Here is a 25,490-nt window from a genome sequence, read left to right as displayed (position 1 = left end):
AATTAACTACGAAATGTGTTTTTAAAATATCCAATGTTGAGCAGTTTTCTGACAATTGTATTTCAGACATCGGCTCTGCATGTTTGATAGCGTCGGATCAAACTACATTGTCCTATGATGTGGGTGAAAATTATTCACAAATGTCCTCTCACGCCATTGACTATAGTATTTTAAAGATATTTTAAAACTATTGAAACTGAGCTTAAAATTGTATTTTTGATTTTTTTGTCGTAAAACACAGCCACCACATAAAAAATGTCTCCCCTAAACACGGAACCAAATGGACTCGTCGTTGAGGTGTGCTCGTTTTAAATGCGGCTACACAAAACGGGCGGGGTGAAGAGCCTACTCGCAGAAATACCGACAGCGTAGCGAAATCTACGTTCTTGCTTAAAAATTTTAAAACAAGCGCATCGGTTTTGTTTCTGGAGTATGTCGGCTTTACGGAAGCGGTAGTCCCCAGGCGTGGCTTACGAACTTCCGTCTTTTCCAGTGCAAAATGGTAAGGATTCTTTTCAAGTAGCCATTTACTTAGTTAATTTATTGTTTTGCATTATTTGGCCAGCGGCAAGCTGCAACCACATCTACCATGTTAGTTGTCTGTTTCTATTATAATGCGGTTTTCGTATAAATGAAAGTGGGTTGCATCGTTTTCTCTTCAAGCTCCATTCCCCCTTCTGTGAGTTCTGTGTCATGAATTGTCAAACGGGTTGATAAAAACAATAACCAGTCAACATCGCGTGCAAAGATTTGGCATCATTTCAATCATGGTGTGCATCAAAATGATTAATAGACGGGTCCCTCAACATTGTTCATCTTTTTAACTCTCAGCTGGCTTTTGAACCGGACGTTGCTCCCTGGATCGGGATGTTTGGTGACTTTCCTTCCTTTTTTCGTGTAAAACATACAAGCACTTGACTTTGTCACCAGACAGCGACTCTGCGCCCCTACTTAAACGCTGTGAGGGCCACCCTGCAGGCGGCTCTGTGTCTGGAGAACTTCTCCTCTCAGGTGGTGGAGCGTCATAACAAGCCTGAGGTGGAAGTCAGGTATGCTGCTCTGCTACGCGGAGGATTGCCACTAACACACAGGTTTGAACCTGTGCAAACTCGCGCACATCAATCTTGGAGGGCAGAAAAATGCCGGCCTACATGCAAGGGGTGAAAACTGGCTTCTTGTTGCAGCTCAGGCAAGTGACACTGAACGAGAGCCCGAGAATTGGACGTATTTTCATTTGGGATCATTTGATCTGCTTTCACCTTTAAAGGACAGCCGACACCATTTTTTTGTTTCCGAACTGACATCAGAAAAACGTTTTATAGCATCTAAAATACTCAAAACATGCAGGCTGATATTTTTAGTCAAATGCAAAACACCAATAAAAATGACTTCAAGTGTGCTAAATCTGAAAAAAAAAATCGAGCTGCGAATTGGCCATTTTCAGAAGGTCCCGCCCCCAGTTCGTGACGTCACTCCAAGACGTCTTGCCTTGCTCGAGAATCAAAACAATGGCTTCAGATTCGGAAAAGATGCTTTCTTGTTACGCATCCAGTTATGAATATGATTCAAATAGTTCTGAAGAGGAAAGCATAAATGTTTGCAATCGATTAAAGAAGTCCTCCCATATCAATTTGAGTCGTCAATGACACCAATGTAGCATCCCAGAAAATGCACAAGATGGCGCCCAAGCTCCGTTGAAAATGGGCTGATTTGTCTGCTGGGAATTTGTGTCAGCGAGTATCAACACACAACGATTCACCATCGCGTTATTTATGTGTTTTCCTTCTAATTTCGCCATCAACACAAAGTTTTCAGACCAAACAAAGTACCGCAAAATGCATTGTGTGTCGCTTTCTCGGTCAGGGCCGTTCCAGACGTGACGTGACGTCAGGACTCGTCACCAACTCAAAAACAAGACTTCCTGAATATTCAGCGCGCGTCTTAAAACGTAAAATATAGCTATATGCAGTAGAAGTCATTTAAGTGATTTGACAAATTATGGATGCAACTTGTTAGGAGGTGTCGGTTGTCCTTTAAGTTAATGCCAATGTCGTGATGGTTGGTTTCACAGGAGCAGTAAGGAGTTGCTGCTTCAAGCTGTTGTGATCAGCCGCAATGACAAGGAGAAGGTTCTCATCGAGGGGTCCATCAACTCAGTCAGGGTCAGCATAGCTGTCAAACAGGTAATCGGCGAGAATCTTTTGATTTCATCACATCCAAGATGTATTGTGCTTTCGCTATTTTAGCACCTCAAGTTGTTCCCATGTGTCTATAAAATGTCTCCTGTTTTGTCCTCAAAATGTACCTAAAAAAACGTTCAAATACCAGTAGATTAGATTGCTTGCGATTACAGTGATACCTTGGCTTACGAATATTGGTTCCCAGAAAGTGTAAGGTGAAAAGTGTGTATTCCAAACATTACTTTCCCATTGGAAACCAATAAAATGAGAATAATCCATTCCCAGGTCCCCATAAAACAATTTTCAACTCAATAAGACATAAAACTACACACAATCAATATACCTTATTTTATGTATAATAAATGTGCTATGGTATTGTAATTAAAGAAATAAACGGTACTGTATAATAGTCGTTTTATTTACCTTTGTGATGGTCGTTGATGGCTTGATGGAATGGATAGCTTTTTGCATAAAGTGTCTCAAGGAGCTCTGGGTTGTACATCTTGGAAGTTGTAATATTGCAATAGCAACATATGGAGGCAGGCACACTACAAACTTCATTAATAGCTGGTTCCCTTGTTTGTATGTTCTTTTTAAATTGTACAGATGGCTTGTGCTGGTTATGTGGAGCCTGATTGATGAGATATTTTAACCTTGCAGTCTGCACACTGCCTTTGAACTATCAATAAAGTTGAGACGAATTTCACTGTTTCCTATCCATTTTCTCACCATTTCACTCTTGTTTTTTCACTTTTGTTTTTTTGTTTCAAGCTCTGTCATCTCCCTTTCGTGTGTGTTTCTGTAACCCCTCCCCTCCGCTCGCTGCTGCGTGTGTCCCCTCCCTCCTCTACCGCGGATCTTGACCAATCACGCGGGGCTTTAACCGAAGATTGGGGGCGGGGAATTGAGGGGAAAAAAAGCCGGCTGCCATTTCAGGAGCTCCAAGAACCGTCTCATTCGCGAACGACACATCACTCATTGTGGCGCTCCGTGTGTTTCCCAAAAAATAGTTTGTATGCCAAGATTATATTTTCGCGAATTTAACGTTCATAAGGTGAAAAGTTCGTTAGCTAAAGCTTTCCTAAGCCAAGGTATCACTGTTTTTTTTAACTCCCTGGTAAGCTCCAAAATCCCGAATTCCAGGTTCATGGAGTCCAGCAATGGCTATTTAGAGATATGCATTGTTAGATGTTGTCCTGTCAAAATCATTGTGTTGCTTTTCTGTGTAATGTCCATCCTAAAAACGACGGTGTATTGTCTGCCACCTCAGGCTGATGAGATCGAGAAAATCCTTTGCCACAAGTTTATGCGCTTCATGATGATGAGGGCAGAGAATTTTTTCATTCTGAGGAGGAAGCCGGTGGAGGTAAGCCAAAAGGTTGCGGGTGATGCAATTGCCCACCATGGTGATTGTCGAACAAAGAATTTCCCGCTCGCCACGTTCCAACATGACGTGTGCAAACTTCTTGGTACAGGGCTATGATATAAGCTTCTTGATCACCAACTTCCACACGGAGCAGATGTATAAGCACAAGCTGGTGGACTTTGTCATCCATTTCATGGAGGAGATCGACAAGGAGATCAGTGAGATGAAGCTGTCCGTGAACGCCAGAGCCCGAATCGTCGCCGAGGAGTTCCTTAAGAATGTAAAGCCATGGTGGAAAATGCCCCTCCCCAATGCTTCGTATTGGCTTTGTCAGTGCATGCAGCCACTAAGTTTCAACCAATGTTCCCTCTAAGCTGCGTGCGTGCGCAATCGCGCACTGCTTGCATCATAACATCATAGCGCACAAGAACATCTATGCAGCGCACATTTTGCAATGTAACTTAATGAGTGTCAGGTGTCGAGCCAATAATGCCGTACAGTTCACGGAACGCTACGCAGCCAATCGGAGCAGAACGGTGCGAATGTGCCTGTGATACTGGCGTGAAACTGCTGTGCGGCCAATGCGTACACATTAGTGATGGTAATTCCAGCTTTTTTCAGAGAGCAGGTTCTATTGGCTCCGCTCACTAAAAAGATCCGGCTTTTTGGCTCCCATATGGCTCCTCCGGTTTTTTTTTTTTTTGCTTCAATTAATTAACTACCAAAAATCATATAAAATTATGTGAAAAACAAATAACTCATGTAAAAAATACACTATATCAAATATATTTATATGGCTTGATTTATATGTGCACAGAGAGCATCCACGAGCTTTCACTTTCCCTGTGGTTACTCTGGTCTGATGATCAGCTGTCACTAATTTGCTTGTCATATTAACAATGCTATCATACCAACTAGTAAAAAATATAATTGAATAATAATATATTGTGATAACATTTGTCCACCTGTCTACCCTAATCCCCCTCCTCACTGCTGCATATGTCTGTAATTCTCCCCTCCCTCCTCTACCACGGATATCGACCAATCACGTGTGGCTTTCACCGAAGACTGGGGGCGGGGAATAGAGGCCAAAAAAAGTCGGCTCCCATTTCCGGCTCCTTGTTAGGAACCCGGCTCTCTTCGTTCACTTCAGAGATCCGGCTCGTTCGCGAACGACACATCACAAGTACAAATCTGATGTTGCTCACAGTGGTCCTCAGTGTGCTCAGGGAGCTTGTGTGTCTGCTCAGACACATGAAAAATTAGAGGGAACATTGGTTTCAACATCCGGTAGTCGTCATGTGACCCAGGTTTGTCTTCTTTTCCACAGTTCTGAGGACCGACGCCGCCCATCGCCTTACGACCAGTCCAAAGAGAAATTTGGGTGTAAACAATCAGGGGTGAGGGGCAACATCAGCCACCCACCGGTGACGTCTTCAGATTTTATTTCTATCAGTTCATCCCTGCACTCGATGATATCAGTGACTATAAAAAGAAATACATTCCACTTTCTGTTTTCCACCGCTTCGAAAAAAGGGCCAAAACAATAAAGACGGTCCTTAAAGTATTAAAACACGCAGGTGTCTTTGAAAGCAGACGCTAGGTGCGTTCAATTGCAATTAAAGGACTACCGACACCATTTTTTTGTTTCCTAACAGACATCAGAAAAACATTTTATAGCATCGAAAATACCCAAAACACGCAGGCTGATATTTTTAGTCAAATGCAAAACATCAATAAAAATGACTTACGGTGTCCCAAAACTGCCACAAAATGAGCTTGGAAATGGCGAGTTTCAGAAGATCCCGCCCCCTTGTTCGTGATGTCACACCAGGACGTCTTGCCTTGCTGGAGAATCAAAACGATGGCTTCAGATTTGGAGAAGATGCTTATTTGTTACTCATCCAGTTATGAATATGATTCAAATAGTTCTAAAGAGGAAAGCATAAATGTTTGCAATCGAATAAAAAAGTCCTTCCGCATCAATTCGAGCCATCAGGACTCCAATGTAGCGTCCCAGAAAATGCACAAGATGGCACCCAAGCTCCGTTGGAAATGGGCTGATTTATCTGCTCGGAATTTGTGTCAACAATGTCAAATAGTAGTCTTGGTGCAACACACAATGATTCACCATCGCGTTATTTATGTGTTTTCCTTCTAATTTCGCCATCAACACGAATCAACACGAAATTTTCAGATAAATAAAAGTACCCAAAATGCATTGTGTGTCACCTTCTCGGTCAGGGGCGTTCTCTCTGTGACGTCACTTAGGGCATCGTCATCAACTCGAAAACAAGACTTCCTGAATATTCAGGGCGAGTCTTAAAACATAAAATATAGCTATATGCGGTGGAATCTTTGTAAAATACGCACAGTAGAAGTCATTTGAAGTGATTTTACAAATTATGGACAGGTGTCGGTTCTCCTTTGAGTGGTGAGGTGTTCGTGCTGTGTCGACGTCAGTTCGTCTACCCGTTCATTGTCCTCGTGCTCTTCAGGGACACATGCTGAAATGTAAAAAAAAAGTCAGCTAAATGATGTTGAAATAAAAGTGCCACCGTTTCTACCTTTTTTGCAAATGTTGGAGTGAAACTTATTTTTCCGAGCTGGCAAGAAACTCGCTGTCGGGATGCTTTTGGCAAAACGAGAGTTTGAGAATGAGAATCGAAGAGAGTTCGAGGGGTTTTTCGCAATTGCAAAAAATGACACTGATCGATGGATATCATGAATGGAAGGATATCATGAACTATGCTGGGAGGAAGCTCTTGGTGTGTAGCCGCTGAACCGAATGGAATAATAATAATAATACGTGACATTTTAAGTGCCTTTCAAAGCTCTCAAGGACACTTTAGAGTCACAGACAAGCATAGGTACTATAATAAAACACAATCACAAATAGAATACAATAAATGAAATACAATTATAAATAGAAACAAGAGAAAGAGGTACACAGAAAATGCAATTTTAAATAGGTGGGTTTTGAGATGGGACGAGAATTTGGGAAGAGAATCAATGTTGAACATTCATTTTATTCGTCCCGCGAAAGCAAATCAAACTTGCGAAATTCCACGGTGCTTGCGAAAGTCTGAAATCAAAATTTCAAATTGTCCAATGTCAACCACAATAACGGCAGTGTCTGAAATAACGTTTGCCCGGACGCCCGGGGCGTGCAACTTTTACGTCGGGCGTACAACTTACAGAATGTCTCCGCCCGGATGGCCGACAACTTTTTCAAGAAAAAAAAAAAAACAATTTTCTTTTTTCAAATCAAATATTTGCTTTATTCCGATTTCGAAATCTTCGTCCGGTTTGGACATTTCGGTTCGTTTGGCAATTTACATACTCAGCAGCCAATCAGGAGCCTGCATCTGTCAGGTTTTGCAAGATGGTGAAGGCGGGTGCGGATCCCAAAAAGCAGGCAGGAGGGAGCAGGAGGTTGTTTGACAAATTGTATTAAGTTAAAGGTCAGCAGTAACAAAATGTAAAACATCAAAATCATCTGAACAGAAAAAATACAAAGTATCAAAAGAAGACCAAAAGTAAAAGTCCGCCAAGGTTAAACAAATACATACACAATGCATGCAACAAACATGCAGCAAACAATGAACCGACACAGATGGTCGTGCCGGGTGTCCTTTTAAGTGACAGTGGTTATAACGACCAGCACCTGCGAGACGCCGGCAGGGCTGACGTCGCTACCCGTTGGTCGCCAATCTGAGCGGGACGACCAGCACCTGTGCAGGTGCAGGCGGGGCCGACAGCGCCCCCCGTTGGTCGCCAACCAGATCATGACAGCATTGAATAACTTCGTGCTTCCGGGTGCATTTGCATATCATTTCCCAAAGTAGACGCACAGAGAACACAAGAAAAATGGATAAGTGGTTAGGAATTAAACCAAAACCTCAGCCCCAGAAGAAATATTCAAAAGAAGCTAACAAAATGTATGACGCTACAAAACGTAAATGTACATTAAAAGCATCGTGGAAAGAAGAGTTCACGTGGCTTGTAGCAGACGACACAAATATTGCATCGTGCAACATGCCGAACAGTGTATGGACAAACGACAACTGGAGCAAAATCATCAGCAAGGGATATTTACCATAAATTAAGCAAGGGGGCATTTGTGGTATGTACATCAATTACAGTGAGACCTCAGCTTATGAACACCTTATCTTACGACCTTTTCATCTTACGAATATCAAATTTATGAAAATTAAACCTTGAAATACGCACTATTTTCATGATACACACCCACCACGGCTGGTGGAGTAATCTTCGGCGGAAGAACACCAAAGCACACGACCTTCGGATCTGGCGGAGTGATCTTCGACAGAAGCACACGACCGAATAGCGCTACAGCCGGCACTACTTTCCAAGCCCCCTCTCATTGAATGCACACATCGATCGCCTCCTTGGAGCTTTTTGCTGATAATTTTACTATTATGGGACCAAAAAAAACCCACCACAGGCTCTTGTTCAGCCCAAGAAGACACAAAATAAAATCACCGTCGCTGAGAAGAAGGAGATAATTAAAAAACACGAACGAGTTGTGCGTTTGTGTGATTTAGTGGCCGAGCACGACTATGCTAAGTCAACCATTGCTACCATTTTCCGGAACAGAGAAGCCATCAAAGGTGTGTCTGTTGCAAAAGGTGTTTCCGTGCTCTCAAAGCGACGGGCAATCGAAGAAGTTGAAAAACTTCTGTTAATTTGGACTAACGAAAAGCAGCTATCCGGCGACAGCGTGAGTAAAGCTATTTTATGCGAGAAAGGTCGGCTAATTCACGCCAATATCGCCATGCGCCAAACTGGAAGTTCGGCGCTTATTGAGGATTTTGAAGCCAGCAACGGATGGTTCGAGAACATCTAAGGTCAAGGAGGAGGAGATGGCTGCACCATGAAGTGAGCTCATAAAGGCAATGTTGGCAAAGTGGAATGGTGTGCAGGCTTTTATCGAACAGTTCCATCCAGAAAAGACTGTGGCTATGACAATCATCAACATGATGAACAATAATGTGATGCCTCAGCTTCGTAAGATCTTACAAGTCAGAAAGCAACAGGTGTCAACTAAGAGGTTTTTAATCAGCAAAAATGATGGGTCTCCAAAGAGGCAAAGAGAAGCCACACCAGAGGTTAAGTTACCAACAGTCCTTATGGAAGTCCTTCCATAAGCCATCAACGACCATCAAAAAGGTAGATAAAACTTTATTTTACAGCACAGTTTATTTCTTTAATTACAGTCCTCATGTAATGTGCCTCTCTTTCCAAACAGCAATTCCCTCTGACCTTCGGCCTCCAACAACATTCCATCAAGCCATCAATGACCATCATAAAGGTAAATAAAACGACTTTATTTTATAGCACAATTTATTTCTTTAATTACAGTCCTTATGGAATGTGACTCTCTTTCCAAACAACAATTCCCTTTGACCTCGGACCTCCAACGCCATTCCATCAAGCCATCAATGACCATCACAAATGTAAATAAAGTGACTTTATGATACAATGCAGTGTATTTCTTTCATTACAATACAATAGCACATTTATTACACATAGAATAAGGTATGGTGTGTGTAGTTTTAAGGCTTATTTAGTTGAAAAGTATATTTTATGGAAACCCGGGAACGGATTATTCCCATTTTAATGGTTTCCTATGGGATTTTTTTTTTGATACGCACTTTTTGGCTTGCACACCAATAAAGTTCGTAAACTGAGGTCTCACTTGTAATTTATTTTAAAGTGTTGTTCTGTTATATATTCTGATTGTCAATCCTTAATACCTTGCAACAATGTTTTTTTTTTTTTTTTGCGGTGAGTCTTCTTATTGTGTTTCAAGTTGTGAAAAAGGGGGCAGGCAATTTTTCAGAGTTGTCTGCCCAGGTGTCTGGTAAACCTTTGTCATGAGTTTCAGACACTATATCATTCCATCCGTTAGCTTTCTCTCAATAGTTGAAGTCGTAATCGCTGCCAAGGCACTGGTGGCCTTACTTCACGTCATACCTTACAGCTAAACGTTAGTCGCGTTTTTAAATCCTAAACTGATTTCATACCTGTAGTTGTATGGTTCTCATTACATCATTTGTATACGAGCTTTCGAGCTACCTAGCTGGCTACTTAGCTGGCTACCTAGATAGCTATCTATTTACTATCTATTTTCTGTATATTAGCTATCTATTAGCTAGCTATCTATTAGCTATCTACCGAGCTAGCTGTCTGGCTGGCTATCTATTAGCTAACTAACTCTAGTTGGCTAGCTATATAGCTATCCAGGTGGCTAGCTATATAGCGAGCTATCTGTTGCTATCTAGTAGCTATTTACTATCTGGCTAGCTAGGTTTCTATCTGTGTACTTTAGTGTCATTCAGTATATTAGCTAACTAACTAGCTAGCTAGCTTGCTATAGAGCTATCTCGGTGACTAGCTATCTAGTGACCTATCTGTTAGCTATCTACTAGCTGGTTAGCTAGCTTTCCATTTACTTCCAGGTCGAGTGAACGCTGGCGCGTGTGGCTGCCGCTGCTCACTCACAGAAAAAACATCCTGTGACTGTAAAGTGACTTTAAGAGTTTTGAAAGGCGCTTATAAATTAAATGTATTATTATTATTAGTAGTAGTAGTAGTAGTGGTAGTAGTAGTAGTAGTAGTACTAGTAGTAGTAGTAGTAGTCGTGGTAGTGGTATTATTATTATTATTATTATTATTATTATTATTATTATTATTATTATTATTATTATTATTATTACCCTGTGGATGAGGCATAGAAACCAGATGTCACTTCAAGCTGGCGAGCAAATGTTGGTGGCAAACCACAATGACTAGACTTTATCAGCAAGCCAATGTGAGGCATCGCAACGGACCCAAACGGAAATGGGCATCATTGGACATTTCTTCTGGAAGTGCGTTTGTCAGTAGTGCGCTTCCAAATAAAGGTTCTGTGACTGTCAGAGTTTCTTTTTGAGGTATGCACGCTGATATTGCACGTCATGGCCCTCCTTGTCAGGAACAACTTCTATCAGTCTTGTTTTACTATTCAAAATGTCGAATAATAATAATAATAATACATTTAATTTCTAAGCGCCTTTCAAAACTCTCAAGGTTTACTTTACAGTCACCGGATAAGTTATTTTCTGTGGGTGAGCAGCGGCAGCCACACGCGCCAGCGTTCACTCACTCACCCGCTAGCTAGCGAATAGATAAATAAGAACACTGTAGGCAAGCAGCCGCCAGCAACAGCAAAAAAAAAGACTTTGGCCACGGCCGCGGGGCATTGTATACCACATACGGCACCGTCGTTCATGTCAAAGTCAAGGCAAAATCTGGCCCGCCACATCCTTTTCTTCAGCCCGCGAAAGCAACGCAAGCTTGTGAAAATCCATAATGCTTGCTAAAGTCCCAACCAAAATTTAAAATTGTGCCATGTAAACTACATTACCTCATTGATGGAGAATAAGAAGTTATCATATTTAAAAGTCCCGTGCTTAGCTGGCCAACCAAATAATAGGCCCACAGTCAAGGCGCAGATGGCCTTGGAACTCCCTCACAGGAAGAGCTTATTAGCCAGGTTACAAATTTCTCAGTTCATGGAAGAGAACCAATTAAAAGACAACGTTTTATTGCTTACAGCTGTGGGGGCTCAGAACGTTACATGGGCGTGGTTTTATAATCAACAAAAACTATGTTTGACTAATGTATCACTTTAATTTGCATGTAGGGACTGCAGAATTCAGACGTCTGTTATGAATGTCTGCGTCTCCTTCCGGCAGTAGGGACAATCTTTCTGGGTTCGAGTCTTCGTCCACAGTGTCTGACTGTCATATCTGTGATACTCATTCACTTAACATTCTCGAATTTAATTGGCAATTGAAAAGGATGACGTGGAGTGCCATTCATGTATTTGTTTGTGTTTTGTTTGTTCTTGCTGGGGGTGCTGATAAAGTACTGGAAATGTTTTCCCTTCCGCGAGGGGGCAGCATTTGCCTTTTGTCCATGTGTGGAGTTTGCATGTTCTCCCGGGCCCGCGTGGGTTCTCTCCGGGTCCTCCGGTTTCCTCCCACATTCCAAAAACATGCATGGCAGGCAGACTGAACACTCCAAATTGTCGTTAGGTGTGAGTGTGAGGGTGGCTGGTTGTTTGTCTTACCAAGACTACAGTAGTGGAATGTTTGGGATCCCAAAGCACACACGTACTACCCAAGCAGGATGTTTATTCACAAAAAAAAGAAAACACAGCGAGTAAGAAGGCAGGGGGTGATCCGACCCGCTTACTACGCCAAAAAGCAAATGGCACACGAGGGTGCAAAATGACGCAATCCCGGAAGATGACATAAATTTATGGGACGCAGGGAAAATACCTCGGACCGGATACACTCGCGCATCAAAGGAAGAGTCCAGGTACGGTGGCGAGTTGAGTCAATCATCCGGCATTGTATACCGTATAAATGCCCCGTGTCCGTGATTAGAGAATGACAGCGGGTGGAGAACGGCCGGGAGAGGCAGCCCCCCCCCCCCCCCATGTCTGGACATTAGGGATATATAAATAGGGCCGATACGACCAGTCAGACTTTAGTTCGCTGACGAAGCCTCTTGGATAGGAGGCGAAACGTCCGAAACCTTCAATTTTGTACAGATGACGGCTGAAGAAACCTTCCCATCGATGGACCACTCCTGTACGACTGAGAGCTTACAAAGACGTATCTGTGCTGTATGTCATGCATATTAGCATATTTGACAATCAAGCTGACTTTGACTGATATATCCCAGCATGGACCACACACTACTTCTTCATTCAAAGTTGATCCCATCTGCAATCCACCCATGGCAAAGAACGGCCATCCGAAGCAGAAGCATTTTCAAATGCAATAGATACCTATGATTGTTTCTACACTTTAGATGCAAAGTCTTGTCATGACTTTATTTTTCTGTAACGTGTCCGTTGCGGGAGGTCAGTTGCATGAAACGTAGCTCTTGGGTCAACAAAAAAGATTGGACACTCCTAGGCAAAAAGATGCAACCCACCTCCGTTGTATATGATGCAGTTATGCCAAATCCACTTGACATCCGCCGAGAAGGCCATTTTCTTTTGGATATTCTGTGTTGCAAACGCAAAACAGCATGTTCATTTTTGGGACGGGGAAACGGTTCAAGGGTGTGAACTGCACCTAGATTTCAAATCATTTTACCTTATCAAGAGTGCAAAGGTCCATCGGGAGGAAGATGGATTCGGCATAGTCTGGATGCTGATCAAGAGAACTGGCTTGAGGAAGAGCTCCGTCTTTCGAATAGAGGGAAAGATAACTTTTTTTTTGAAACTCAACATACTGCAAATCCTTTCCCTACTGTAGCGGATAAGCTCTAGCGTCATGCAGGCACAAAACACTCGCAAAAGGCGCATTGAACAAAAGGAGCACAACCAGTCAAGGAAGGAAGCAAGACAGGGACTTGTTAGTGGTATGGTTATTACCCAATTAAAAGTCTTTATCTGCGTGGAAGCTGTGGGGGGGGGGGGGGAGATGACAAGCGGGGATGATCCTGAAAGAGAGCGAAAAGGGCAGCTGCAAGCCCCCTCGCTGCCCATATCTTTAAAACCCGTCTCAAAACTCACTTGTACTCTTTGGCATTTGACTCAACATGATTCCAACTTGATCTTGGTTTCACCCCCTAGTGCTTTCTACCATCTTTGTGACTGCTTTATTTCTTGTATATGATACCTGTCCATGTTATGTGCTTTGTTATATCTTCAGCTGTTGTTAAAGCACTTCAGCACACACAATCAATATGTATTGTATTGTATTGTATTGTATTGTATTGTATTGTATTGTATTGTATTGTATTGTATTGTAAGGCGCTACAGTAAATGTAAACGGAATATCAACAGTCCGATTTCGCCATCATTTTCTTTTTTTGATGTCTAATACGAAAATGGAGTATACATGTAAGTGGGGGTGTTTAGAAACAGTTATTTTGTATCCTCATTTTGTGCAACGCTGTGATATTCTTTATTAAGATAAATGATGCATAAAGCGTGGCCAAAACAAACATGCGGATCAAACCTCTGAAGAAGGAGGACACTGATTTGCTGTGGCGACCCCTTGAAGGGAACAGCCGAAAGGAAAAGAAGAAGATGCATAATGTTGGATGTTGAGCGCATCTGGCAACCCAGCCACAACGCTCCGGTCCTTTGACAGTGACCAAAGTCACAGACTTTTTGTACAATGCTGAGGGAAGCGGTTGCTTTCTGCGCTCCGGCAAATAAACATCCTACTTGTACGATCTAAACAAGAAGGACCATCTCGAGTCTTTATTCTCCTAAATGCACCGCGAACATAAAGAGTTTGATGTTTCTCTTTATTTGTAAGTAGGTTCGTTGTCAGATCTCCCAGGCAGGTGACGCGCAGAGCTTGATCGTGGCGTGGAGTTGAGCAAGTCGTGCCGTGATGTCCGTCCGACGCCCGGCTCATGCCGGGCGTGAGTCCGAGATGAGTCTGAGATGATTCTGCCCCGTGGTTCGCCCAATCTCTCTGTCCCGCGACAGCTCCTTTTATACAATTTTCAAGCGTGTGCTATGCGTCAGGGTGAGACGCACATCAAGGAGATCAAGGAATTGCAAGACATGAAAGGGTTGAAAGGCGCACTTCAAAATCATACACACGCGTGACACCACAAACACTCTGAAGATCATTTCAAATATTTTAGGCACGGTTTTTCATAGTTCAACGAAATCTCTTTCGATAAATAATCAGAGGCCTCTAACAGTTGTATGTCGACAAACTTCAGTATCAAGCTAAGTAAGTCGCTGCCTTCTTCTGTTTACTCTCTTATTACAAATTGTGTGTGCAGCAAGCAACACGATACACGATTTAATTTGAGCTATATTTATTTATTTTGCGCATAAATAATGATTTGGCTAGGTCATATGCCCACACGGGCACGCAAATGTACGTTCGTTCGAAAAAATACACGAGTAAAAGTGCCGTTTTGTGTTCGCGTTAAGCGTCGTACCTTGTATGTCCCCCCCGGAAGAAAGTTCGGGTTCAGGTTCGCGCTTCAGGCTCGTGTGGGTGACTCGTGTAAGGAATCGTGCAGGCCTCAAGGTGACGCTGTCGTTAACCAATCGCCATCTCTCTGTCGTAGAAGACGTCCAACATTTAAAAAATGCGCTATGACAAACATTAGACACAGTTGTCGGAAATACACAGGATAAATCGGTCATCTCAACTCTCGTGATCCAAGTCTAGTTTGGGAAATCATCTCATGAAGAGGTTTGACAGAAAGTCTGAAGAACACCCAGAATATTCTACGTCACGAGCGCGCCCGTAGCAATGTGCAGTCCGTCCTGTCAGTGATATTGTTTGTGATTCATTGCAATTATAAATGAAATTTAAAAAACAAAGAAAAATGGGTCGAAGTGCATTATGTCTTGGATTTATTGGACCGGTCGCTGTGTGCTGGCGGTGTTGCTGTTTGCAGGTAAACCAATACCGAATACAATAATGATTATAGGGCTATCTCCTGTCCTTTCAAACTGTTATCTTCTGTCCTTTCAAAGTAGCAGGAGTGAACGAGAAGGGGTGTGGAATTAAGTGTCTCACATTCACCAAGGGGGAAGGTCAGTTTTGCATGTTTTGTTGGGGGATGGGGCATAAACAAGGGCCTCATTGCCCTTCTGTGGCTCTCTGAGGAATGTAATTGACTCTCTCTCTCTCTCTCTCTCTCTCTCTCTCTCTCTCTCTCTCTCTCTCTCTCTCTCTCTCTCTCTCTCTCTCTCTCTCTCTCTCTCTCTCTCTCTCTCTCTCTCTCTCTCTCTCTTTCTCTTTCTCTTTCTCTCTCTCTCCCTCTCTCTCACTGTATATAAACTCTGACATGAACAGTTGGACTTCACGATTTTATCAATTATCTATAAATTGAGGATGTGGGGGTTGTTTCAGAAAATGCTGGTTGTGCAATCAATACATTATCGTGTCTGCGTAAGAGGACCCGACAAGGCATCGTGGATAACTGTCTATATGTTTGCGCCTTGCCAAACACGCTGGACTACATTGTCAGAATAGCAGATACAGCATTGCCAAGCCTGACTATTGTAGATTGTTCTAGTTTTTGGCATTGAACTTCACTAACGTATTGCCATAATGTCATTTCTTTTTACATTTAATTTCTCCCTTGGTAGCCAATACATAACATACATATACAAACAAGTAAATACATATATGCACAATCAAACAAATATAATCCAGGCCATTCCTTATTGTGTTCCGCCCGTACGAATCAAAACTTCATTACCCATGATGCACCTGGATCTGCCCACAAGCTGCCTCTCCGTCTGGGAGTGTTTCCCATTTAAACAAACACGGTCCTTCCGAAGATGGCGGAGAGTTTGTAGAGATGTAAAAGAAACAGTTTTTCAATGAAACCGTCGAAGCGGGTGAGTTTGTTCGAAATATTTCTCGTCACCCGTCAGCGAGCGACTGCCGAACCCTGTTGCTGTCGTGTGCTCGACCGCGTAAATTTGTCGCCGAGGCAGTTGGTGTCGCCCCGCACGGGAAGCTGACTGTGGTCCCGCGGCTGTCGTGACACAACGAGCAACCTTTCCCAGTGGTTCGCTTGCATTGGCGAACCGAATTCTGCGTTAAATGCAATCGTTTCAGCGCACTGGCTTTGAATCACATGCGCGTGTCCTATTCCGCGTGTTTGCACGCGCGTTCCATGGATACAAACTTTAGCTTATCGAAGATATCTTCCGCCCGTAGCGATCGGGTCGCCGGGACTCGCCGTTGGTTTATGCACGGGATGTCGTACTTGGCTTCGGTTATTGTTTATCTCTGGCACCGCTTGCCATTTTACACAACACAACGGGATGGCTTCAGGGGCAGTATTTTCTAGCCGGCCAGATTGACTTATCTTCCCCTCTAGTGGAACTGGAGAAATTGTCTGCTCACAACAAAACGCATTTTCTTGTGATATGTGATATGAACGAAAGGCAAAAAAAAACACCGTGTGGGTGTTTGTGTGTATGTATAGATATCTGTATAGATATGGATGGATTTGCCTTTATTAGTCTCGCAGCGGAGAAATTTACATTTCACAGCAGCAAAGTTATGAAAGGAATGAAAGTAGAAAAACAAAACATAGGAGCTGCTGGAAAGGCAGCCACTCTCGCGGCGCCGTCTTGAAGTCAAAACAACAACAAAAAACTGAATAACAAATAATATGGCAACACAAAGACACAGAGAGTCATTCATTCTGAGGCCCTTTCTGTACCCTCTTTGTTACATGAAGCAGTTCTAGATGGAAGAGGAGAGGATCAAAGCGTGGTACACATAGTATATCACACACGCACACACACACATACACAAACACGCACACGCACACACATATATATACAGTATAGTCTATATATATATATATATATATATATATATATATATATATATATACACACACACAGTAAAGTCTCGTTATATCGATATCGGATATATCGATAGTCCCGGTTATATCGATACTATTTCTATGCACGCACAGAGAAAATTACATACAAACAGGGTCGGATATATCGATAGTCCCGGTTATATCGATATTTTTTCGGACTCCCTTGAATATCGATATAACGAGACTTTACTGTATATATATAAACGGAAAGGTCAGTGCTGTTGGACAGTCTGCGGCTAGATGGATGCATGGCTTGGGGAACCCGCGATAAGAAGAAAGGAGCGTCAGCGCAGAGCGCCGATGCGTATGTGGAACTGTTGCGGCTTGGAATTGAAGCAGATTTATGTGGAACAGGAGATGTGAGACAATCTCTTTTCGTCAATGGATGCTACAGCTGCGTGTTTGCTTTCAACATTTAGCTTGTAGTCGACGTGCACATTCCACCATGATGTCCCTGATCCACTGGTGGAAAGACGCTTTGATCCTCTCCTCTTTCATCTAGAACTGTTTCAGTCATCACAAAGAGGGTACAGCAAGTCCTGAAGAATGAATGTCTCTCTGTGTCTTTGTTTTGTCATATTGTCTCTATGCTGTCATATTATTTGTTATTTACTTTTTTTTTGTTCTTTTGACTTCAAGACGGCGCCGCGAGAGTGGCTGCCTTTCCAGCAGCTCATGTATTTTGTTTTTCTCCTTCCATTCCTTTCATCACTTTGCTGCTGTGAAATGTAAATTTCTCCACTGTGAGACTAATAAAGGCATATCCAATCCAATCCAATCCAATAGATATACTATATGTATACCACGCTTTTCTCCTCTCTCTCTCTCTCTCTCTCTCTCTCTCTCTCTCTCTCTCTCTCTCTCTCTCTCTCTCTCTCTCTCTCTCTCTCTCTCTCTCTCTCTCTCTCTCTCTCTCTCTATATATATATATATATATATATGTATATATATATGTATATATATATATATATATATATATATATATATATATATATATATATATATATATATATATATATATATTACTGTATATACACTGTATATTTGTGTGTACATATCTATTTAGATAGTGTGCGTACATATATAAAATGTGTCTACTGTATGTATATATTATGTATGTATGTATGACAAGCTAACATGAGCTGGCTCAGTCGTTCAACCGGGCTCCATAGCTTCAGTTATTTATTATTTGCTGGACTTAACTGAGATTGCATATGCATATTTATAACTGTAGGCATAGCGGCGTTTGATGTTGGCAGGAACTGCTGCGAAATAGGTGTTTGAAAAAGGGCGTTTGGTTGAATGTGCGTAAGCGAGAGAGGGGAGCAGATGCAGACAGATGTGCCTCGGTACAGGGGAGCTTGAACACTTTGGGAGGACGTTCAGTGTTGAGGGCGGCCAAAATGTCGGGCTCACCTTCTTGTCATTGATGAACAGGGCATTGCTCGCATCGCTGAAATGAACAACGCTTGCCTGTGTGGCGAGTGCATCTTTGAATTTCATTTCGGAGGAAGTACACATGCATTTTGCCAATTGTTTTGTTAATAGTAATTCATGATTCGCGGTCACGTGTCGCTTCAGTTGCAAATACAACAGCTTTGGAATTTGAAGCGCAATGCTGTAATTTCCACCCCTGACTGAATGTGCAAGCAGCCCTCCTCCAAATTCACTCAGGAGCAACGTTGGCCTCAGTTTGCTTCATATTTCTGTCAAGAAGCGCATTCACATACAATGCCAAGTTAATGTGACATGATTTAGTGTGTGTGTGTGAGATATGTGTGGGGGGCTAAACCTTCATTCCTCTGGCCCGTTCCCACTCAATTTGCATATGCCTCCCTGCAACCAAATTAACTCGGAATCCGCTGCTTTCATAGTCCCGTTTGGCCTCATAGGAGTCCACGATGGCGCCCGAGTAGGCAGCCGTCAGCAAGTGCTCTCATGAGCCTTGCTTTTTTTGTTGTTTTTGTCTTGTTTTTGTGTTTTCTTTTGGCACTTTGTGTTGTTGTGCGTCGTGTGGAATGGATATGGACTGTTTTTCTGAATTTTTGGCCACAACATTTATCAAGGAGGAGGCTGTGCTGAGCGGTTGCGCCTTTTTGACAGCATGAATATGCCAGTACTGTTTTTGAATGGGAGGAATGTCGGTGCCATTTGACTATCATTGCTGGACAGCTCTGGGGCCATTTTGCTTTTTTTGCACCTGTAATGGGCAGCATCTTCACAGGCCCACTTTGTTCAGCGGAAAGGTCGGTGCTCTTGGACAGTCTGCGGCTGGATGGATGCATGGCTTGAGGAGCCTGCGATAAGAAGAAAGGAGCGTCAGCGCAGAGCGCCAATGCATATGTGGAACTGTCACGGCTTGGAATTGAAGCAGATTTATGTGGGACAGGAGATGTGAGACAATCTCTTTTCGTCGATGGATGCTACAGCTCCGTGTTTGCTTTCAACATTTAGCTTGTAGTTGATGTGCACATTCCACCATGATGTCCCTGATCCACTGCTGAAAAGGACACTCTGATCCTCTCCTCTTTCATCTGGAACTGCTTTATGTAACAAAGAGGGTACAGAAAGTGCTTAAGAATGGATGTCTCTCTGTGTCTTTGTGTGGTCATGTTATTTGTTATTTAATTTTTTTGTTCATTTGACTTCAAGACGGCGCTGCGAGAGTGGCTGCCTTTCCAGCAGCTCCTGTATTTTGTTTTTCTACTTTCATTCCTTTCAGAACTGCTGCTGTGAAATGTAAATTTCTCCACTGTGATTCTAATAAAGGCAAATCCAATCCAATAGGAACACGTATCAATAATGCAGCCATTTCAATTGTGTCTGAGTTGGGGAAATGAGGACCGCCGCTTCAGAGCTGCGATACGGCGTTCATTTTGAAGCTGATGGAACGTCATTCATCACTCATGCCCGCATCAGTTGCGTTTGTGAAAGTGGCAAAAAATATCACTGTGGGAATTTCGTCCTCTGGCCTATCTCCGTGCATATTCTTGGTAAATGGAGCCCCCCTGTCCCTCTATTCTCTGTCCTTTTATCAGGCACTTTCTCCCTCACGCGGGGTGTCAGGCTGTGTTAACAATGAATCAATCTTTGCGGGCATTCTTTGACTGCAGATGGGCTGAAGAAGTGACTGCACGGGATGCATGGCTTTAGCTCTTTGTCTCTCAGCCCCTGTGCTCTCAATAATTCATTAACTTTGCACTTTCTCTCACGAGACCCACAAAAGTCGCTCTGCGCCCGCAACTTTGCTTGTGTAAATGCCTGCAGATTATTGCCATCAAATGCTCAAACTTTGTCCCGTAGCTCACGCATAGCTGTTGCTTTGAATTGTTTCGTGTGCTCAATTTTCTCTTCATATCACAGCCACTAAAATAACACATTTTCTTGGCATTGCACAGTGGGTCATTTCCCAGGTGGCTGTTTGTGCATATCGATTCTTCTTTTTCCCCCTTCGAGTGCGTTTGGCTGTGGGCCCTGCAATTGGAGTAAAAATTACAAAAACCCTGGTACTGCAGTAGACACATTTTGCTCCAGCTGCATGTGTGCTTTCAACATTTAGCTTGTAGTAGGCGTGCACATTCCACCATGACGTCCCTGATCCACTGCTGAAAAGGACACTGATTCTCTCCTGTTTCATCTTGAATTGATTCATGTCACAAAGAGGATACAGCAAGTGCTGAAGAATGAATGACTCTCTGTCTTTGTGTTGTCATATTATTTATGCATACATACATATTATTATTTATTTAGTTTTATTTTGTTCGTTTGACTGTTGTTTATGTAGACATTAGTAAGAAATATCGTGCCAAGTCTATTCTCTTGGTCTTTTCTGTAATACCGTACAATTGCTAACTGGCTGGCTGGCTAGCTATCTAACTGGCTAACTATTAGCTATCTATTGGCTTGCTAGCTAGCTTTCTATCTATTTGTCTTACTATTCTATTTGAGTTACTTCCGGGTTGAGTGAACTCTGGCGTGTGTGGCTGCCGCTGCTGACCCACAGAAAAACATATCCTGTGACTGTAAAGTGACCTTGAGAGTTTTGAAAGGCGCTTATAAATGTTTCACAGATCAAATATGAAAGGTTGGTAGAAAGATACAGGCATTGTCTAGATTGGTTTCATATTAATAGAAAGACAGATTAAATTAGATTAATTAACCTTTATTAGTCTCACAGTGGAGGAATTCACAAAACACAGCAGCACAGTTTTATAAAAAGAAGTGGAAAGGAAAAAGAAGAAATAGAAGAACAAAACTTAGCACCCACTTTCATGGCGACGCCATCTTGAAGTCAAAACAAACAAAAAGTAAAATGAATAATTTAGCTAAATTTAGGCCAAAAAACTAATTTAGCACAGTAATAGCCAATTAGAACTAACATGCCCCAATGTTCATCAGACTTAACCTTAAAGGACAACGACACCATTTTTTTGTTTCCTAACTGACATCAGAAAAACGTTTTATAACATCTAAAATACCCAAAACCCGCAGGCTGATATTTTTAGTCAAATGCAAAACGCCAATAAAAATGACTTAAAGTGTCCCAAAACTGCCACAAAATGAGCTCGGAACTGCACAGATTCAAAAACTCCCGTCCCCTTGTTCGATACATCATGCTAGGATAGTCCTTCACAAACTGCCTTGCTCCAGAATTAAAACAATGGCTTCAGAGAGTTTATATTCGGAGACGATGCTTTCTTGTTACTCATCCAGTTATGAATATGATTCAAATAGTTCTGAAGAGGAAAGCATAAATGTTTGCAATCGATTAAAGAAGTCCTTCCGTCTGGACTCCAATGTAGCGCCCAGAAAATGCACAAGATGGCGCTCAAGCTCTGTTGGAAATGGGCTGATTTGTCCGTTGGAAATTTGTGTCAACTTACACTTTGTTTATGCATGTTACCGCAATTGGCTGCGACACACAACAATTCACCCTTGCGTTATTTATGCAGTTTCCCTTCTAATTTCACGATCAACACTTGTTTTCAGAGGAAAAAAAGTACCCAAAATGCATTGTGTGTCGCTTTCTCGGTCAGGGGCGTTCCTTCCATGACATCACTTAAAGCATCGTCATCAACTCGAAAACAAGACTTCATGAATATTCAGCGCGAGTCTTAAAATGTAAAATATAGTTATATGCGGTGGAATCTTTGTAAAATGCGCTCAGTAGAAGTCATTTGAAGTAATTTTACAAATTATCGACGCAACTTGTTCGGAGATGTCGATTGTCCTTTAAATTACAGTAAAGTCTCGTTATATCGATATTCAAGGGAGTCCGAAAAAATATTGATATAACCGGGACTATCGATATATCCGACCCTGTTTGCATGTAATTTTCTCCGTGCGTGCATAGAAATAGTATCGATATAACCGGGACTATCGATATATCCGATATCGATATAACGAGACTTTACTGTACCATCGCTTCGATATCCTGGAGTGACAGTCATCGCACAACCGAAAGGAAAGCCTGCTTGTATCCCCCAGTTGAAACCCGACTCCATTTTCGCACATACTGCACTTTTTTGTCAGGCACAAGCCTGCATCGTTTCAAAACCACATTTCTGTGTGTTAATAAATGCAAATCGCTTTTTGTTTGTATTTATTCCTTACCGCAACCGTATTTCGGTTCCAGTTTCCACGAGTTGTCCTTGGTTTCAACTGCTTTCTAAAAGGATCGTGTCATGGGGGTCACTTGGTCGGGACCTTGCGATCAACCGTTGGCTTTTCCAAAGTTTGCTTTTCTTACGGGTGATGTTGAAAAGGCTCAACAGGTAGTATTGCTCCCTCTGTGTTTGTCCTCTTGGGCTAAATATAGAAAACAAGACAGGCGTGTTTCCACTGCTGAAATATTTACTGTGACTTCGCCCAAACAAGTGAGAGTACGAGGAGAGCGAGCGGCTCATAGCAGATTGTTATTTGCAACTCCTCATTTAGCCTCTTGATAACACCCCCCTCATTTTTTTTCAACTCTGTGGTTATACCCAAGTGTCAGGCAAGCCGCGCCATATGTGGGTCATGTATGCTTCTCCAAGTCAACCGGGCAGCCTGAAACAATCATTGCACCCAATTCCAGTTTCTAACCAGCAAGCTTTTTGGAACAATTAACTCTCTGTAGTCTTTGCCGATTGGACAAACGCAGGAGTTTATTGGTGGAGGGGGTGCCATGAGCTATGTGCCCCCACTCCCCCACCCCTCTCTCTCCTTGCCCTTCCTCTTTAACTTCAACTCTCTCTTTAACTCCCCACCCCCTTTGCTCAAGAATGCACATAAAACGAGTTCACCTGAGCAAGCCGGGGGTGGGGTGGGAGTATCCCCGACCCAGTTTTGTGACTATTGTCAAATCCGAACTGACCTTGTTGGTGCTTTGTTTGTAAGAAATACTTTGGTGGAAGAGACGGAAAGGGCGACAAGTTTGGTTTGTGTCTTAACTGCTACCAGATGCTTTCTTTTTGCCTCTTTTGGCAGCTTCAAGTGGAGGGGGGGCAGAGAGAGAGAGCTTTTGAGATGAACTTTGCAACTGCTGCATGAACTTTCTCCATCCTGTGTTTTGCGATAGCGCCATGCTAATGCTAAAGCGTTGCGGAAGGGAATTGTTTCTCGTTTATGTGGAAACCACACGCAACATGATCCACAGGGACGTGAAGGGGGGGGAAACATCCTGCTGACGGAGCCGGGACAGGTCAAGCTCGCCGACTTTGGCTCCGCCTCCATCACCTCGCCCGCCAACTCTTTTGTGGGGATGCCGTAATGGTCGGTGACCGTCCGTAAATTCCCCCCAAAAAACGCGATCGCAGCCACGGTCGCGTTTTCATACGCTAAGTGAGCCTTTTCGCACGCGGCTCAGGTGGTGTGGGAGGTCTGGCAGTCCAAGACTGCCTGGAAAGGGGGGCCAAAAGGGGGTTGGGAGGCTATCCATTTGTTATCTATGAGCAATCTGGCTGGCTCGCTAGCTATGTAGCCGACTAACTAACTAGCTAGCTGTCTATCTATTAGCTATCTATTGGCTATCTTGCTAGGTTTCTATCTATTTGAGTTACTTCCGGGTTGAGTTGACGCTGGCGCGTGTAGCTGCCGCTGCTCACCCAGAGAAAAACTGAAAAATGACCTTGAGAGTTTTGAAAGGCCCTTATCAATGCTACCTCTCTAGCTATTTGCTAGCTAGCTCCCTGGCTGGCTATCTAGTGAGCTATCCATTAGCTATATAGCTATCTAGGTTGTGAGTTTGTGAGTAATTTAGCCTCAGAGTCTCAATTCAACATTTTGAATGGATTTCAACTTACGACCGTTTGGTCGGAACAGAACTCGTAAATTGGATGTTACCTGTATTACCTAGCTAGCTAGTTGGATGGCTATCTAGTGGCTGACTGGCTATCTAGCTACCTAGCTATTAGCTATCTATTGGCTAGCTCGCTAGCTTTCTATCTATTTGAGTTACTTTCGGGTTGAGTGAATGCTAGCGCGTGTGGCTGCCGCTGCTCACTCACGGGAAAAAAACTTATGTGATTGTAAAGTGACATTGAGAGTTTTAAAAGGCGCTTAGAAATGTAATGTATTATTTTTAAACCTTTCAGTCATTAGCGAGATATTTGTTGTAGAAGCTTACGACGCTCTGCTGTGCCTCGTGTGGTTAGCTTCAGGTTCTAAAAATCGTTCTTTGTCCTCACTCTCGGGCTGCTTGTCGCCCCGTCCACTTGAAAATGTAAGACTTTTAAGCGCGTCTTCTGGTGGTGAAAATCCGCTAGGCTAATGTACATTTTCCATTTCCTGGTCCACGAGCTGCTGAAGGACTTGATCAGTGGCGCAGGCTTGGTCATACTTGAGATTGTTCCAAAACAAAAGCGCCATTTCATGTGCTGCAAAGCATGTGTGTGTGTGCGTGCGAGTTCCTCCGTTTTAGTAATCTCACCGCCCATTTTAACTTTGACAAGGAAGACTCGCTTCATATTCCTGAAGTTAAAGGACACCCGACACCATTTTTTGTTTCCTAACTGACATCAGAAAAAGTTATATAGCATCTAAAATACCCAAAACACGTAGGCTGATATTTTTAGTCTAATGCAAAACACCAATAAAAATGACTTAGTGTCCCAAAACTGCCTGAAAATGCACTCGGAAATGGGGAGATTCAGAAAGTCCCACCCCCTTGTTCATGACGTCACGCCAGGATACTAGCTCCAGAATCAAAACGGAGAAGATGCTTTCTTGTTACTCATCCAGTTATGAATAATATTCAAATAGTTCTGAAGAGGAAAGCATAAATGTTTGCAATCGATTAAAGAACTCTTTCCGTATTAATTCGAGCCGTCCGGACTCCAATGTAGCGGCCAGAAAATGCACAAGATGGCGCACTAGCTCGGTTGGAAATGGGCTGATTTGTCCCCTGGGAATTTATGTCAACTTACACCTTCTTTATGTGTTACTGCAATTGGCTGCGACACACAACGATTCACCATCACGTTATTTATGTTGTTTTCCTTCTAATTTCGTTTTTAGATGAAAAAAACTACCCAAAATGCATT

The 25,490-nt window shown here is 42.8% G+C and overlaps 3 protein-coding genes across 3 annotated transcripts in view; 2 read left to right on the top strand and 1 right to left on the bottom strand.

Annotated features, from left to right (window-relative positions):
* The first annotated feature begins 341 nt into the window (after positions 1 to 341).
* arpc4l (actin related protein 2/3 complex, subunit 4, like) lies at positions 342 to 6,117 on the top strand. The gene is made up of 6 exons (XM_089009859.1): positions 342 to 502; positions 931 to 1,049; positions 2,072 to 2,183; positions 3,451 to 3,546; positions 3,656 to 3,826; positions 4,877 to 6,117. Exons 1-6 carry the CDS (start codon positions 500 to 502, stop codon positions 4,880 to 4,882), a joined length of 507 nt encoding a protein of 168 aa, XP_088865985.1. The 5' UTR covers positions 342 to 499; the 3' UTR covers positions 4,883 to 6,117.
* On the bottom strand, positions 5,915 to 22,720 carry LOC148890832 (uncharacterized). Its single transcript, XM_089009860.1, has 6 exons — positions 22,582 to 22,720; positions 19,169 to 19,265; positions 14,545 to 14,667; positions 12,726 to 12,817; positions 12,562 to 12,634; positions 5,915 to 6,053 (listed from the first exon to the last, which is right to left on the bottom strand). Exons 2-6 carry the CDS (start codon positions 19,251 to 19,253, stop codon positions 5,950 to 5,952), a joined length of 477 nt encoding a protein of 158 aa, XP_088865986.1. The 5' UTR covers positions 19,254 to 19,265; positions 22,582 to 22,720; the 3' UTR covers positions 5,915 to 5,949.
* ncoa3 (nuclear receptor coactivator 3) overlaps positions 15,849 to 25,490 on the top strand; it is a 45,473-nt gene continuing 35,831 nt past the window's right edge. Inside the window, exon 1 of the mRNA XM_089009833.1 lies at positions 15,849 to 15,964. The gene's annotated coding sequence lies outside the window, so the exon portion shown is untranslated. The remainder of the gene's footprint in view (positions 15,965 to 25,490) is intronic.

Source organism: Hippocampus bargibanti, linkage group LG12 (genome assembly GCF_051943395.1).
Source record: "Hippocampus bargibanti isolate YZ-2025 linkage group LG12, ASM5194339v1, whole genome shotgun sequence".
NCBI classification, from domain to species: domain Eukaryota; kingdom Metazoa; phylum Chordata; class Actinopteri; order Syngnathiformes; family Syngnathidae; genus Hippocampus; species Hippocampus bargibanti.
The sequence above is the reverse complement of the archived record's forward strand: the minus strand, read 5'-3'. Positions and strand labels throughout refer to the sequence as shown.